The sequence below is a fragment of the Salmo salar genome, chromosome 19, assembly GCF_965601325.2.
Source record: "Salmo salar chromosome 19, fSalSal1, whole genome shotgun sequence".
NCBI lineage: Eukaryota > Metazoa > Chordata > Actinopteri > Salmoniformes > Salmonidae > Salmo > Salmo salar.
In genome coordinates this window covers 73284093-73301894 of record NC_138309.1, presented here as the reverse complement: position 1 = coordinate 73301894, position 17802 = coordinate 73284093, and the positions used below count along the sequence as shown (strand labels likewise).

Here is a 17802-nt window from a genome sequence, read left to right as displayed (position 1 = left end):
GTAATAATGACAATTACAACAATACTGAATGAACACTTATTTTAACTTAATATAATACATCAATAAAATCAATTTAGCCTCAAATAAATAATGAAACATGTTCAATTTGGTTTAAATAATGCAAAACAAAGTGTTGGAGAAGAAAGTAAAAGTGCAATATGTGCCATGTAAGAAAGCTAATGTTTAAGTGCCTTGCTCAGAACATGGGAACATATGAACGCTGGTGGTTCCTTAACATGAGTCTTCAATATTCCCAGGTAAGAAGTTTTAGGTTGTAGTTATTATAGGAATTATAGGACTACTTCTCTCTATACGATTTGTATTTCATATACCTTTGACTATTGGATGTTCTTATAAGCACTTTAGTATTGCCAGTGTAACAGTATAGCTTCCGTCCCTCTCCTCGCTCCTACCTGGGCTCAAACCAGGAACACATCGACAACAGCCACCCTCGAAGCAGCGTTACCCATGCAGAGGAAGGGGAACAACTACTCCAAGTCTCAGAGCGAGTGACGTTTGAAACGCTATTAGCGTGCACCCGGCTAACTAGCTAGCCATTTCACATCGGTTACACCAGCCTAATCTTGGGAGTTGATAGGCTTGAAGGGGTGGGTATAATTTGTGGAATGCATAAAATGAAATGTATGAAATGTATGTATTCACTACTGTAAGTCGCTCTGGATAAGAGCGTCTGCTAAATGATGTAAATGTAAAAATGTAAATGTTCCAACAGGAATCTGTTCCAAAAAACGTAAAGTAAAAGGTTGCCAACCAACAATGCATACAAAGTAGCAACGCATACAAACCTAGCTAACTAGCTGCCAAATAGGCATTAACTCACCACGTAGCTTATTCTTAATGTTTGTCCATAGGCAAACAGACATGTGAGGACAGACATTTTTCGGAATAAACGTGATGAGTGAAAAACGCAATGAAATAGACCACTCCCTACCCGGTATCTTATTCTGCCGCTATACAACTTTGTATGCGTTGTTTTTTGGAAACCTTGTTATTTACGAAGTTTTTGGAATAGATTCCTGTTGGAACGTTCCACAAATTATACCCACCCAGGTTGAAGTCATAAACAGCGCAATGCTTGAAGCACAGCGAAGGGCTGTTTGAATGAATGCTTACGAGCCTGCTGCTGCCTACCACCGCTCAGTCAGACTGCTCTATCAAATCATAGACTTAATTATAATATAATAAACACACAGAAATACGTGCCTTAGGTCATTAATATGGTCGAATCCGGAAACTATCATCTCGAAAACAATTTTTTTTTCCTTTCAGTGACATACGGAACCGTTCCGTATTTTATCTAATGGGTGGCATCCCTAAGTCTAAATATTCCTGTTAGGCATTGATGTTTATGGTTAGGTACATTGGTGCAACGACAGTACTTTTTTCGCAAATGCGCTTGTTAAATCAACACCCGTTTGTCGAAGTAGGCTGTGATTCGATGAGAAATTAACAGGCACCACATCGATTATATGCAACGCAGGACACATTAGATAAACTAGTAATATCATCAACCATGTGTAGTTAACTAGTGATTATTTTTGATAGTTTTTATAAGTCTAATGCTAGCTAGCAACTTACCTTTGCTTCTTGCTGCCCTCGCGTAACAGGTAGTCAGCCTGTTAATCCTTGTGGAGTGCAATGTAAGGCAGGTGGTTAGAGCGTTGGACTGGTAACCGAAGGTTGCAAAAACGAATCCCCCCTGAACAAGGCAGTTAACCCCGTTTCTAGGCCGTCATTGTAAATAAGAATGTGTTCTTAATCTGACTTGCCTAGACTTGGCCTTCCCTGTAGCTCAGTTGGTAGAGCATGGTGTTTGCAACGCCAGGGTTGTGGGTTCGATTCCCACGGGGGGCCAAGTACGAAAAAAAAAAAAATGTATGGAATGAAAAAAAATGAAATGTATGCATTCACTACTGTAAGTCGCTCTGGATAAGAGCGTCTGCTAAATGACTAAAATGTAAATGTAAATGTAAATAAAGGTGTAAAAAAACAAATCGGCGGCCAAAAATACCGATTACCGATTGTTATGAAAACTTGAAATCGGCCATTCCGATTAATCGGTCAACCTCTAGACACGACCCTCCAGCTCCTCTTGTTTCGTAGTTTACATGTTGATTGACAGTGTTTCAGATAGATTGACATAAACCACACACAATGCCCTGACCTCTGACCTCTAGCTACAACAGATTGACAGCAGGTTTATAGAGCTGTCTGTCTGACCCTGACATGGAGGGATGACCCCCAGGTCAGCTGGATGTGTCTCTCCCCCTCAAACACAGACAGGGTCAGGAATCATCTAGGGAAATTTGATGTCTTACTGACTGGAAATCAAACTTAGAAAATATATTTCTATGGAATCGTACCCTTGTCACATGCGTGTGTAAAGATCGACTGTGTGAGCCCACTGAGCAAAAGCCTAAGCAGTAGCTCTGGCCGCTGTGTGTGTCAAGTGTGGGACTGACTCTACCCTCCAATGAGCAGTCATGACCTCGCCTTCCATCACCAGGACAAGGCCACTCACCAATGGGCACATGTCCCCTTCTCGCCTGTCGTCCAATCACAACAGTCCAGCAAGTAAGCCACCTCTAGCATCATACTTATCTGTTTCTTAACAAAGACCAAGCTAAGCTACCTACTAAAATGCGATCCGGGTCTGTGTAGCTACCTCCAATACTGTCTGATCTACTGTAGTTCGTTGTTCATTCAGCAACAGTATACTTCAACCTCTCCACTGATTTTAAAGAAGTATGAAACACCTGCTCTGAGTTTCTCTTCTGTTCATAATTGCCTTCTATGTGCTCACTGATTCTCTATCTTCTCTCATCCTCGTGTGTAAGGGTCACTGTGGATGGACAGAGTGCAGTTAGTGAGAGAGAGGAGAGAGAGAGAAGAGTCAGGGAGTCACACACACATACACACACATTCAATAAACCAATATGAACACTGTGTGTGTGTGTGTGTGTGTGTAGACCTAGGAGAGTTCCTGCGTGATAAAGAGCAGCAGCTGGAGCGTTTTTCGGAGGAACGAGGGAGGAGGATGGAGGCGCAGAAAAAAAGAAAGGAGAGGAGACGACAGCAGGAAGAGGAGGAGAAGGTCAGAGATCAAACTACTATGCACCCTAATTTTTTTGTCCTTTCCTCAACGGCTCCTTCCAACTCCCCCACACCCTGTTTACCTCTCCCTCTCTCTCTCTCTCTCTGATTTGGGTTGAGTATGGTCTGCCTGTTGGGTTAGATTAGATGTGCTTTAAAAGTAGGCCAATGGTGAACATCTCAACTGATGATTTGAAATTGATTGGGAGACAGCCCATCCTTGCAGACAGACTCTCCTGTTTATGTTAATAGATTAATGATTGGGCGGTCTCTGTGGCTGCACCATGATATCATCGTTGGCGTATCATGTGTCATTTCCTGGAATCAGACAGTACATAATATATATCTGTCATGCACACACACACACACACACACACTGGATATGAATATTTAATTATGTGTAGGACCAGATAGAGGACAGAGTTTCCATACGATACAATAGGATGTGATATGATATGAGGCCAGTGGTAGCCTATAGAATGGATGTTGGTTGATTACTGCAGAATTATCAATTAGATATGCAAACAATATGAGTTAATGTATTGATAAAAAACACTGCTGATTAATCTGTCTGTGGTTATTTAGGTGTGTGTGTCTGTTCTGCTGTAGAACTCTGTCTCTGGTTATTTAGGTGTGTGTGTGTGTGTTCTGCTGTAGAACTCTGTCTCTGGTTATTTAGGTGTGTGTGTGTTCTGCTGTAGAACTCTGTGGGGGTTCTATTTTAGTCCTGGCCCCGGTCGGGTTCTGGGTTGCCGTAGCGATATTGTCCGCTATCACCTCAGATGACTCTCTCTCTCTCTCCCCCCCCCCCTCTCTCTCCCTCTCTGCCTCTTTCTCCCTCTCGGCTTCCCTCTATCTCTCCGGATCTCTTTATCTCTTTATGGCTATCTCTCTCTTTTCTTCTCTCTTATTGATCTTCATCCCCCTCATCCCTCCCTCCCTCCCTCCTCCCCTTCTTCTCTCCTGCAGTGGTGTGTGCGAGTCCCTCTTTCTCTCCCAATCTGAGGTGGGGCTTTCCCTTCCTCACAGAGAATACTGCAGCCTTTCCCCAACATACTTAAGATAACCAACAACTTATACAGAAGATTTACAGCAGTTCATGCAATGCATGTAAATTGAAATGTGTATAGGAGATTGATTGAAATGAGAGTTGGTGTGTGTGTGTGTCTCTGGTAAATGACTCTGTCTCTCTCTCTCTGCTGTAGATCTCAGTAGTCCAGACAGGCAGGAGTTAACCCACCAGAGAAATACAGTCACTGAGCAGATGAAGAAGGAAGGGGGAGAGATGGAAAGATGAAGGGAGGGTTGGAGGAAAGGAGGGAGTGAGTGGATACAAAGGAAAAAAGAGCATCTGCGATGTGACAAATGCAACCTGTGTCAGTACCATAGAGTACCCTCTGTGTGTGTATATGTCCCTATGACGTGTCTGTGTGCACTCAGTCGGGTGTGTCAGTACCATAGAGTACCCTCTGTGTGTGTATATGTCCCTATGACGTGTCTGTGTGCACTCAGTCGGGTGTGTCAGTACCATAGAGTACCCTCTGTGTGTGTATATGTCCCTATGACGTGTCTGTGTGCACTCAGTCGGGTGTCGTCAACAGAGGGGAAGGGAGTAGAGGTTATGTGTTGTCCCTCTAGCTGGCTAAATGCTTCCTCAAATAGAATCAGTTATTAGGGGGGGGGGCAAAAGGGGAGTGGGAAGAGAGAGAAAAAAGGGAGGGGAAGGAGAGAGAATCTAGGGAGAAAGAGGTGAGCAGAGAGAGAAAGGGTGGAGTGAACAAGTGAGGGGAGGGAGAGAGAGTGACAGAGCAAGAGAGAGAGAAACAGAGCTACCTAGAGGGAGCGGCAGACACCGGCGGAGAGAGGGATAGATAGAGAGGGATAGATAGCGAGTCTGAGGCTCTGGTATATTTATCAGTGAGCAGCAGACAGTGTGAGTGACTGAACGAGTGAACGAACTGACACAATTGGAGGAGAGAAAAAGTGGCGAGGCTGGAGTTGCTCCGGTAACCATGGCGCAGCCGTCTCCATGTGCATCACCGGGTGTTCGTCGTCGTAGCGACGGCTCTGTGAGAGAGTGTCTATTTTTCCCCGTTTTGGAACGTAACGAACAGGAGAGACTGGAGGCCTTGGTGAGAAGACGGGAGAGAGGGGGAGAGAGGGACAGACAGATGGGGGAGGACAGCAGAGACTCTATGGAGAACAGGCCTAAACGCTGGACCTGGGGAGGCCCACCTGGAGGGGGAGAGGGTGAGTACACTGGGGGAGGAGGAGGGTGGGGGCATGGGAGTCAAACCGTGAGGGAGAGACTGGGAGGGGGAGGGGAGAGATTGACAGGAGGTATGGAGGTTTAGGAAGTATGGGATGACGTATGTGTGAGGGGGGACAAAGGAAGAGAGAGAGGAGAGGGGTTGATGGGATGTGTTCAGGATGGGGGAAAGGGTGGGGACAGTTTAGGACAGCTACAAGGAAAAGGAAAGTAGAGAAGAGAGGGGAGGGGAGGGATGGATGAAGATAAAGATAATGGGGGCAGGTGAATGACAGATAAAGGACAATAAGGAGAGAAATGAGGGGTGAGAGAGGGAGGACAGAGACCAGAGAGAGAGAGAGGGGGAGGACAGAAAGAGGAAAAGGGTGTGGAGGCTGCAATGCAGGGGAGGACAACGCTTCGTCTTAAACTCATCAGCTTGGGAGAGGCTGCTGTGTGTGTGGGCCAATAGTATTATGGCTCATAACATTACTCTGTGATGATAAGAGAATTCTGTCTGTGTCACTGTCGTTTACCCTGCTGTTACAGGTGTGAGTTTAGCTGAGAAATCGTGTGTGTGTTGGGTATATCTCTGTTTCTGTGAAATGCTGCTACACTCCCTCAGCAGTGTGTGTGTTTGCGTGCGTTGGGAAACAGGCCTGATTCCTGGGAGGGGCCTGAAATACGTATCTAACCACACACACACACACACACACATACATTGACGCGATATTTACTGCGTATGTAAACATCCATTGTTGCATTAGTGTCTGTCTCTCTCTCTCTACACACACACACCCCTTGTCATCTGTCTAGGCCTGATGTTATGGCACTGTTAAGGCTAAGGGTATTATAGGATTTGCAATTGCAATTGCATTTGTATCTTTATCTGTGTATTTTCATGGTATGTGCGTGTGTGCGTGCGTTTATTTGTTTTCAGCGATGACGCTCCCATCAGTGAGCAGTACCGGAGCAGTAACCAGACTCTGTGACGCATTCATAATGCAATCAATTATTCACACACCCCATCAGGCCGAGGGTGAAGTGGAGAATAGGCCCCTCTTATAGAATACACAGGCTACCACATTCTTCAACAATACCTTATAGAATCCTACAGAATAGCGGCTCTAGAATACAAACGCTGGTAAAGTCTGGAGTATCAGCACCCATTCTATTCTTCTTCAATTACTGATCAAAACATAACATATTTCACTGGGGTGATAACCTGCGGATGGACAGTAGACCTGAACTGAGATCAGTTGATGCCGCATCATGCAGGGTATCAGCTTACACAGCTCCAGTCTGACTGCAGTGCATCGCGTGCGTGTGTCAGAGACTCATAGGTGTGTGCGTGTATACAATTGGTCCACGTAGGTTTGTGTACGCAGTACATATGTGAGTATAAATTCAACACTCAGGTGTGTGTGTATGATTGTCACGCCCAGGTGCGTGTGTAACGCTTTGCTTTCTCCGCTCTGACAAACCTGCTACCAGGTCACCCTAAGACCCCGCCTTCTCATGCTATTGGCTCAGCTCTGCCTCATCATCCCGCCTCCGCTGCCAGCCCCAACCAATCCAGGAACGGTACAGACCACCTGACACCCTTAGTGTGATCCGCTGCCTGCATGTGTGTGTTTATACCGTACATGTGTGTGTATATACCGTACATGTGTGTGTTTATACCGTACGTGTGTGTGTATATATACCGTACGTGTGTGTGTATATACCGTACGTGTGTGTGTTTATACCGTACGTGTGTGTGTATATATACCGTACGTGTGTGTGTGTATATACCGTACGTGTGTGTGTTTATACCGTACATGTGTGTATATACCGTACATGTGTGTGTATACACCGTACATGTGTGTGTATATACCGTACATGTGTGTGTATATAGCGTACGTGTGTGTGTTTATACCGTACATGTGTGTGTGTATATACCGTACATGTGTGTGTATACACCGTACATGTGTGTGTATATACCGTACGTGTGTGTGTTTATACCGTATGTGTGTGTGTATATATACCGTACATGTGTGTGTATATAGCGTACGTGTGTGTGTTTATACCGTACATGTGTGTGTATACACCGTACGTGTGTGTATACACCGTACATGTGTGTGTATACACCGTACATGTGTGTGTATATACCGTACGTGTGTGTGTTTATACCGTACATGTGTGCTGTTGTTGTGTGGCTGCATGCATGTTGTGCTTTGTGTTGCCAGTGCAAAACCGTTATTCCCCCTTCTGGGCAATAAAATATTACATTGTATTCTATTTTATTCTATTGTCCATATTCACCATTTTTTTATTTTGGCCCAAGTAGCCTATGTCCCATCTCATTGGTATGCTATGTGTTTTGCAGTGAGTTCTGCTGCCTTCCTGCATGGGAGTGTTTGTGTGTTCATGAATATGGTTATGGTTGTGTTCACCACACATCAAGTAAATGTCAACGTGTGTGTGTGTGTGTTTGTTGTCTCCCTTTGGTCTTTGGGGTCCGTCAGCCCCGCCTCCTTGCCCAATCAGAACAAAGAGTTTATGTACTTCCTGTTTGTCTGGCCTACGGCGACGCTCGGTGATGCACACACAGTGTTCACCCCCCCTTCATCACGGTCTGTAGCAGACTGCCCCTGCAGCAGTCTAACCACACACACACACACACACACACACACACACACACACACACACACACACACACACACACACACACACACACACACACACACACACACACACACACACTTTATAGGATATGCAGAAGTCTGGTTAAAACCCTCCTCTCTCCTTTGTGCTAGACGGTCTGTGTGTGTGTATCCATGTAAATATGGAACATGCATTAGTCTCTTACTATACAAGACTGAAGTCAAACTGAAGCCCAATCAGTGTGTGTTTGGTGGGATTGATGGTTTGGTGTGTGTGAATTTGTGGCATAGCTCTGTGTTTTAGATAGTGAGTGAGTGTGTTGTGTTTTATTAGTTGAATGGTCTGTTCACTAACCGGAGTGGCGTTTTAGTTGGAGTGTTCTAGTGGTGTGTGTTTGTAAAGCGTGTTGTGTGTCTCGTATATGTGATTTGTGTCACTGTTGCTCCAGGTACAAGTTGGCCCTAATCACAGATAGACATATCTGACCTTAGCTATTTTCTCTACCTACTTCCCTGAAGTGTGCACTCATCTCTCTCTCGTGAAGATTGGTGTAAGCAATTAAGACTTTCCACCATATTTCAGTCCATTCCTAACCTTCCCCATGAGCGGAAGTGAATGAGTGCACACATCAAGGATGAGGGTAGATAATGTGAATTCAGTATTAGTGGTTAAAGACGACTCGTACCTCTTCATGTCCCTCTGGGGTGGAACGTCTGACTCTTTCTCCCATCATGCATCTCTCTGCAGTGTGTGACTTTCTGACACCGCCCTCCTCGGACCAGCCAATCACCAAACGGCTCTCCAACTCTTCAGCCTCCCTGCACTCACCAGATAGAGGTGTGTGTGTGTGTGTGTGTGTGTGCGCGTGTGTCTGTGCTCGTGTGTGTGAGTCGATTCATGAGGACGTGTGTCTAGTGTTGCCAAGCAACAGCATATAATATGACTCTCTTTTATGTATTTCTCTGCACCCCTCTGTTGGTGTGTCTCTTCGTTGTCCGTCTCTCTGTCTGCCCTATGACTATGCAGTGTGTGGTGTGTCCCCTCGTTTAGCGTCCCCAAGCCCCCAGCGGCCGGCCTACAAAGGTTCCCCCTCCAGGAAGACCAGTAATGGGCCCCCGGAGGATAAGACCCCCAAAACACCCACAGTCGGTACCATGTGTGTTTGTACAGGCATTTATATTACCACATTAGAATTCTGAGCAAAACCTGACTTCTTCTGTTGTGTTTTTAGACAGAGAGAGGCCCCGCCCACTGTCTGACTGACTCTTCAATGAGACGCCTTGACTCTCCGACCACTCCGACCCGAAGCTCCTCCCCCAGAGCCCAGAGCAAAGGACTGGGCACGCCCAAAAGGTACAGAAACGTGCAGTAGCACACACACAGTTTATCTGAACATTTTGGGAGTGTTGTGGGCCGTTGCTGACCTTGTTGTTGTGCTCATTGTTAAGTACTGCAAGGTTGTATGAAAGGTTCAATTAAAACAGTAGGAGTGCTTGGGTAAAATCACTGAGGAAGCCAAGCCAAGCCAGTAAAAAAAGCCATAATAAACCCATATATTGTGATAATTGTCTTGTTTGTTCATACGCTACCATGATGTACAATAAGGTCGTGACAACAAAAAGACAAGTCACACAGTGGTGGAATAAATTCAACTATACATATGTTTGTTTCATCAAAAACCATAGAGTAACATCTGTCCGATGACGTCCACAAAGCGAATAAGTCATTAAACAAACAGTTATATGACCTGCAGCATGGTCAAGCAAGTTAATGTTTTAGACAGTTTACTAAACAACTACTGATTTAGAACCATGGAGTTACCGCAAGTCGGCACAAAGACAACAGGATCACTGCCTCCACTATTCCAGCACCATTTCAACTTAAACATTTAAACATCATCAAATCAACAAGGCTATATATGCTTAGTTTAATACACTGATAACAAACTTAAAGATAGCAAAAACAATTTAGTCCAAACAATGTTTCTAAATATCATGTGGCTGTCCATGGTACTGATTTCTGTCCGTGTGTATGCACACGTGTGTTGGCTAAACGGTCTACGGCTTATGGCTCTGTCATACAGTATACTTTTAGTTTTGGTTTTCATAGGCTACCTAGCTAAAATACTTGCTAGCCTAACTTCCTCACATGGGCAACAATGAACCAGCTAAGTTGGTTAGCTAGTTAACATGAGCCTACCAGGCTACATCTAGGCTACATCTTGAACTTCAATCGTCAGGCCAGTGGCACAAAATATTCATTTATGGTTAGATCAGAATCGGCGTCATAATCATTGGCCTGTACAGAGGATTAAGTCAAAACCACAATCCAAATCCACATCTCCATCCATGGCTTAGGAAAGGGACGATTTAGCAAGCTAGCAACTGCAGGACATCAACACAAGCAGACCAGAAACACATTGAAAATGACGTTTTGCTTAGGAAGTTATTTCATTGGTGTGAAGCCAAATTCAAACTGGCCTCCCTTAGGGTATTTTGCTGCACCAGGACATCCCACAGTTGAACTCAGCTCAACGCTGATTGGCTAATTATTTTCTAATGTTTTTTTTGTCAAGGAAGGACAAATGCTTGCTGGCATCAATCAATCAAATGCTACTGCAGCAACATGTTATACTATTTTGGTCCAGACAGCGTCAGATACATGGTCTACACATACTGAGACAGAGTGGTGCTGTTTCACTGTCCAGACAGCATCAGATACATGTCTACACATACTGAGACAGATGGGTGCTGTTTCACTGTCCAGACAGCATCAGATACATGGTCTACACATACTGAGACAGAGGGACGCTGTTTCACTGTCCAGACAGCATCAGATACATGTCTACACATACTGAGACAGAGGGGTGCTGTTTCACTGTCCAGACAGCATCAGATACATGTCTACACATACTGAGACCAGGGGCTCTGTTTCACTGTCCAGACAGCATCAGATACATGTCTACACATACTGAGACAGAGGGGCGCTGTTTCACTGTCCAGACAGCATCAGATACATGGTCTACACATACTGAGACAGAGGGGTGCTGTTTCACTGTCCAGACAGCATCAGATACATGGTCTACACATACTGAGACAGAGGGGTGCTGTTTCACTGTCCAGACAGCATCAGATACATGTCTACACATACTGAGACAGAGGGGTGCTGTTTCACTGTCCAGACAGCATCAGATACATGGTCTACACATACTGAGACAGAGGGGTGCTGTTTCACTGACCAGACAGCATCAGATACATGGTCTACACATACTGAGACAGAGGGGCGCTGTTTCACTGTCCAGACAGCATCAGATACATGGTCTACACATACTGAGACAGAGGGACGCTGTTTCACTGTCCAGACAGCATCAGATACATGGTCTACACATACTGAGACAGAGAGGCGCTGTTTCACTGTCCAGACAGCATCAGATACATGGTCTACACATACTGAGACAGAGGGGCGCTGTTTCACTGTCCAGACAGCATCAGATACATGTCTACACATACTGAGACAGATGGGCGCTGTTTCACTGTCCAGACAGCATCAGATACATGGTCTACACATACTGAGACAGAGGGGCGCTGTTTCACTGTCCAGACAGCATCAGATAGATGGTCTACACATACTGAGACAGATGGGCGCTGTTTCACTGTCCAGACAGCATCAGATACATGGTCTACACATACTGAGACAGATGGGCGCTGTTTCACTGTCCAGACAGCATCAGATACATGTCTACACATACTGAGACAGAGGGGTGCTGTTTCACTGTCCAGACAGCATCAGATACATGGTCTACACATACTGAGACAGATGGGCGCTGTTTCACTGTCCAGACAGCATCAGATACATGGTCTACACATACTGAGACAGAGGGGCACTGTTTCCCTCACTTGGATGATTTCTCCGGTGAGATTCAGAATCGAAAATTATTGTTTTTATTGGTGAAATATTTGGGGAAGCCTGGCTTCCCTTGGCACCCATGAATGCACACCACTGAATGAAAGTTGATTGTTATTACAGGGTGAGGTCAACTAAGAGTCGTGCCCAGTCCCCCTGCTCTCCGGGACAGTATCCTCCCTCCCCCCTCCGCCAGCGAACCCCGGTAACTGAGGGCAACCAGGAGGCCAGGGGTCATGGAACCCTAGAGAGGAAGTCCTCTAAGCTGGACGCACCAGAGAAGAAGACCTCCAAGTCCTCCAGCAGAGACCTTGCGGCAGGTAAGGTGTGTGTGTGTGTGTGTGCGTGCGTGCGTGTGTGTGTGCGTGTTTGAGCAGTTAGAGAGATGCTCAGTGAGCTCAGAATTCACCACTGATATGCTCTGCCCTTGAGAGGTTGAGAGGAGAGAGAGAGGGGGATGGAGAGAGAGGTCTGTAACCTGAGCCATCCTAGATGAGAGGAGAGAACAGAACGCTTCAGAGAAAACTGCTTTCATCAGTGTCTGCTGTACCCCAGTCATCTCTGTCTCTCTCCCTCTCCCCCACTGCTTCCCTCCTTCTCCTCTCAGAGTCTCCAGGTACGCCCACAGGCAGGAACGTTGCCGGGACAATGGATGCGGAGGAGGCTTCTAGACTGTTGGCTGAGAGGCGGCGTCTGGCCAGAATACAGAAAGAACAGGAGGACAAACTACGACAGGAGGAGGAGAGGTGTGTGTGGAGTATTTTCGTTTTGTTTTTGTTTCCCCAATTTTCGTGATATTCAATTGGTAGTTACAGTCTTGTCCCATCACTGCAACTCCCCTACGGACTCGGGAGAGGCGAATTTCGAGAGCCACGCGTCCTCCGAAACAAAACCCTGCCAAGCCGCACTGCTTCTTGACATACTGCTCCCACTTGACACACTGCTCGCTTAACCCGGAAGGACTCGCTAGAGTGCGATGGGACACGGAAATCCCGGCCGGCCAAACCGTCCCCTAACCCGGGAAACGCTGGGCCAATTGTGCGCCGCATCATGGGCGTCCCGGTCACGGCCGGCTGTGACACAGCCTGGGATCGAACCCGTGTCTGTAGTTACGCCTCAAGCACTGCGATGCAGTGCCTTAGACCGCCGCGTCACTCGGGAGACCCATGTGGAGTATTTGAATAGAGCAGTGTTCCCCAATTGGTGGCCTGAATTTAGGCCGCGGGTGATTTTATTTGCCTCCCAATGTTTTCTGAGCAAAAAAGCTAACTATTTTTTGTATTTTTTGTTGGACATTAAAGAATGTAAAAACACAAGCAAATCAGCTCCAAGTGATTGTAATTTTGGAAAACTGTTCCAAAATATTTCAACGCATAATTGAAATATATATGTGATTGTATATAAATGTAACCAAGGTTTGAAATGATTATGTTTTAGCCAGATATTATATCTTGTGGTCAATTTGCAGACTACAAATTATTTGTAATAATGTTCCGAACCCCTGACCAGCCACTCCAGAAAGAAATCGTCCCGCAGCTGAATTTAGTTGATGGTCCTTGGTATAGAGCTTCTGGCCAGAAGGATGTGGGTATTTAGAGTGTATAAGGCGTGTGCGTTTTCTCACTGAGTGTGTGTGTGTGTGTGTGTGTGTGTGTGTGTGTGTGTGTGTGTGTGTGTGTGTGTGTGTGTGTGTGTGTAGGCTGAGAGAGGAGGAGGAGCAGAGGAGAGAGCAGGAGGCACAGGAGCGGCAGGCAAGAGAGGCACAACAAGCGGAGGAGGAGAGAGAGAGATGGGAGGAGGAGAGGAAGACCAGAGAGGACGAGGAGAGAAGGACAAAGGAGAGACGTTGGAAAGACATGCAGGATCAGCTGGACCGAGAGGTCAGGGGTTAAGTCTCAGGGGTTAAATGTCAAACCAAGAGGCATTACTGCAGCATGTAGGCCTGTCTAAGATGTCTAATGACAGATAGTCAATATATATATATATATATATATATCTCCAATGCCATGTTGCTAGCAGTTTCAAATCCATGTGGTTTATATATATATGGGTCTGTCTGCTACATTGTGCTTTTAGCCTTGAATAAACTCTAACCTCCATACTTCTGCTGATCTCATGCAATCTGACCCCACATTATGTCTGACCCACAGCTTCCTTAGTTCTTATCAGTTCAGGGCATTAATGTTTTGCGTGTGTTTGTGTGCAGAGAGAGGAGGCGTGTCTGCGTGCTCACAGGGAGACAGAGAGGAAGAGGCAGGAGAGAGAACTGTTGCAGATACAGGAGGAGCAGGAGAGACTGCAGAGGAAGAAGGTTAGCACCCCCCCCCCCCCCCCCCCCGATATGCTGCCATTTAAGCTGTTTTCCTAAACTCGTGTGTGTGTGTGTGTGTGTGTGTGTGTGTGTGTGTGTGTGTCCACAGCGGATTGAGGAGATCATGAAGAGGACACGTAAGAGTGAGACGGACTCCTTATGCCCAGGTATATACAAACAAGAGCGTGCGTGCACACACACACACACACACACACACACACACACACACACACACACACACACACACACACACACACACACACACACACAGGGTGTACTGTCTGCAGGGTGACTCAGCAGACAGTGATCTGGCCAGGGTTACAGCTCCCCCATGTGGTGGAGAGGAGGGTCTGTTGGGTTGTATTGTTTGTCTTACAGTATATATGACTCTTGACCATTATTGCATGAAGGTTTTGAGCTACTATTAATATGGTGAGTCTACCCCCTCCTCTCTCTCAGGTGTGTGTGAGGTGAACGGGGGCCAGACAGGACATGTCAGGGAGTTGGATCAGGACGAGTCCCCCATCATCACGCTGGGACCCCTGGAGAGTAAGAGCTGTGGAGGGGACGAGCTGTCTGACGGGGTACAGTCTATGGACGTCAGGTGAGCTACACACACACACACACACACGTCCCCAATTTTTAACACTCATTTTTCATACTGTGTGTGTCTCCCCAGTCCAGTGTCCAGGGATGAGTTGGGTAGCGTTCAGGAGTTCTCTCCCATCAGCGAGGGGTTAAACAGCATAAGTAACACCCAAACCCTGGAGCACCTCCTGGATCTCACCGCCCAGCCAGAAACGTCCCTTTACCCCATGCTGCAGGCCGGCAGTGCTGCAGCCCTGGGAGACCTCAACAAGAACCTGCTGATACAGGATTATAACCCTGCCTCCTTCACTAGCTCCTCCCCAAGCTCCGGCCAACTTCTCCACAGCCTCAGCCCTGGCAAACTGGACATCTAGTAACCAGGTAACGGGTTTGGCCGGGGTAGGCCGTCATTGTAAATAAGAATTTGTTCTAAACTGACTTGCCTAGTTAAATTAAAAAAACTCACAAACAAACACACACTGTACAGCTCTGCTCTAATATTCATTATCCTCTTCCTCCAGGGCGTTGGGAAGGACAACTAGCTGTTGGGTGCAAAGAGGAGCTAGGAGCAGCAAGGGGGTCTCTCCTCTCCTCCTGCTTCCCCCCATCAGAGAGAGACCAGCTCCTTGCACCTCCGCCCTCACCCCTCTTTAGGGGAGAGACCCTCCCCATTCACCCCCGGCTTCCACAGAGAACAACAACCGCTCAATATATGGCTCGCCCTCATCTATACAACTCAACCACAGGAGGCTGCTGAGGGGAGGACGGCTCATAATAATGTCCGGGAACGGAACAAATGGAATGGCATCAAACACCTTGAAACCATGTGCCTAACGTATTCGATACCATTCCACTAATTCCGCTCCAGTCATTACCATGAGCCATTCCCCTCAATTAAGGTGCCACCAACCTCCTCAACACATCTACCGCTGAATTCCCCATTCACACACTGACATGTACACACACATGGTTAATACTCTCCCGGTAAAGTAAAGCTTTTTCTCTGTGTCCTGGCTGTATGATATTGTGCATAAAGGTGTGTCAGTGTTGAAAGGAGGATGATGTAATAGTATGGTTGTGTTATCCGCCTGTAGCATTAATTATGTGGTTAACACTGACCATGTGACCCTGTAGCGTCTTCACTGGAGAACACCTCTCTTCCTCCTGTATATACTATAGTCACACAGCTGTTAACTAGCTCTAGGTAGAAGTTGCCCCTAACCACAGATCTAGGATCAGATCTTTCTAACCCTCAATAACCTTAACTATTGGGGAGATGAAAATATAGTCTGACCCTGTATCAGTGGTTAGTGGCAACAGTTACAACGACTGTGTTTGGAGTTTCTGTCTGTCAGTGTTTCTAGTGGTGGAAGGTTATATCCCACCACCACTGATGTGCTGCACTACTGTTTGCCAGGACACAGGAGTCTATTCGACTACTGGTACTTAGAACTCAGCTAGCCAGTCTAGATATGTTAACCTCCTGCAACTGGAGAAACCTACTTATCTACAGATGTGGATGATATAGTAAGACAAAAGTCTGGCCTCAGTTGATATGCTTTTGTCCACCACCGCTCCATAGTGGTGCATCAAAACACGTGGAAGACTGGAGCGTCTCTGAATATAATCTCTGCAAAAAGAAATGAAAACTGTGAATGGTCTCGTATTTTTTAGCTATTTACAGGGTTGGGGGATATTGAAAAGATGTGGCGTGTGTTTTTGGCTGGCTGTGCGTACGCTAGCTGTGGTGTAGTTAGTGTGCACTGTGTGGTCGTGTAACAGCTCTAAAAACACTCATCTCTACTCTGGAAACACTGCTCTCCTTATCTTGCCTCTGCTCTGAACTGGACTGTTTATGCTGCAACTACCAGTCAACCTACAGCAGGGGTCTCCACCTGCAGTACTGGAGGGCACTGCTTGTGCAGGCTTTCGTTCACACCTGATTCCACTGATCATGGTTCTTACTGAAACGGTGATTAGTTGAATCAAGTGGGTTTGGGACAGGGCTGAAACAAAAGCCTGCATACCCAGGCCAGTAGTTCTCTAGCACCAAAGTTGGAGAACCCTGTCCTACAGTATCTCACCAGTCTGTGTATTCACTCAGTCAGTCAACTCTGTAACAGACTCTGGTGTGCAACAGCTATATTCACTATGACTGTGGCTTTACCTCATGGAGATTTATCTCACTACAGAGGACACTTCACAGTGTGCTGTCTACTACTGCTGTGAATTCTATAATCATACATTCTCCCTGTACTGTAACTGTCTTGTTCGGATCTTACTGTAACACTTGCCTATGCTTTGCTCTGGGGGAGGGTGTAGCTCAGCATGTGTGCTCCCTCTCCTCGCTGTTTCAATCTCTGTTTCAGTTCCCCCTGAAGGGCAGTGTAAGGTGTTAATCATTCCTCATGACCCAGCTAACCCTGTGAGGGGGAACACTCTGAATTATGTGCATTAATGGCTGTAATAATGATGCTGTATCTCAATTACTGGACTAGAGTAGGTAAAGGCCTGGAATGTCCACTTATCTTTGCTGTCTTCAGTGCATTGGACTCTTGATTTAGTTAACATGTATTTTCGTCCATCTCTCTTCCTCTCTCTTTCTGTACTCGCTCATTATCTCATGTTTTCAGAGGCTGTTAACATTCATTGTATCCTAAGGGAAAATGTAGTTGACTTAAGGTCAGAATGTTATTCACTAAAAGTCACTTAACACTGATGTCACTGCAGCTTGGTGGAATATATAACTGTAGATGTGGTGCATGGTTCTAACTGCTGAAAAACAACAATAAAACATTATCAAGCCATGTTTGGGACTTTGTTTATCAAGCAATGGCACAAACAGATACCTCTGCATTGGTTCGTCTCACATGGTACACCTTGATGTAAAACATATTTAGAAAGATATGGGATATAGAATACGGTAATGAAAGGAAATATGTCTTGTGAAAAAGAAATTATTTTACCGTCAGGTTTATTTTGAAATTGTAGG

The 17802-nt window shown here is 46.0% G+C and overlaps 1 protein-coding gene across 6 annotated transcripts; it reads left to right on the top strand.

Annotated features, from left to right (window-relative positions):
* Positions 1–1793: 1793 nt before the first annotated feature.
* LOC106579474 (MAP7 domain-containing protein 2) lies at positions 1794–17617 on the top strand. 6 transcript variants are annotated; one of them, XM_082965936.1, is made up of 15 exons: positions 1794–2595; positions 2991–3115; positions 5229–5364; positions 6857–6946; positions 8756–8845; positions 9059–9153; positions 9240–9361; positions 12035–12231; positions 12519–12657; positions 13611–13791; positions 14118–14222; positions 14332–14389; positions 14682–14826; positions 14902–15191; positions 15332–17617. In XM_082965936.1, the coding sequence occupies exons 1-14, from the start codon at positions 2505–2507 to the stop codon at positions 15182–15184; spliced, it is 1857 nt and encodes a 618-aa protein (XP_082822062.1). In that variant the 5' UTR covers positions 1794–2504; the 3' UTR covers positions 15185–15191; positions 15332–17617. The 6 variants fall into 6 exon arrangements, with proteins under 6 accessions (XP_082822062.1, XP_082822061.1, XP_082822063.1 ...); XM_082965935.1 differs by having other exon boundaries at positions 9035–9153; XM_082965937.1 differs by lacking the exon at positions 6857–6946 and having other exon boundaries at positions 9035–9153.
* The last annotated feature ends 185 nt before the right edge of the window (positions 17618–17802 follow it).

Bases quoted from the DNA above. Each gene is read 5' to 3' on its own strand.
- LOC106579474 (XM_082965935.1), top strand. From the start codon at position 2,505: ATGACCTCGCCTTCCATCACCAGGACAAGGCCACTCACCAATGGGCAC. The intron at 9,362-12,034 runs GTACAGAAACGT...TTGTTATTACAG, and splicing joins GGACTGGGCACGCCCAAAAG to GGTGAGGTCAACTAAGAGTC. The intron at 14,223-14,331 runs GTTAGCACCCCC...GTGTGTCCACAG, and splicing joins AGAGACTGCAGAGGAAGAAG to CGGATTGAGGAGATCATGAA.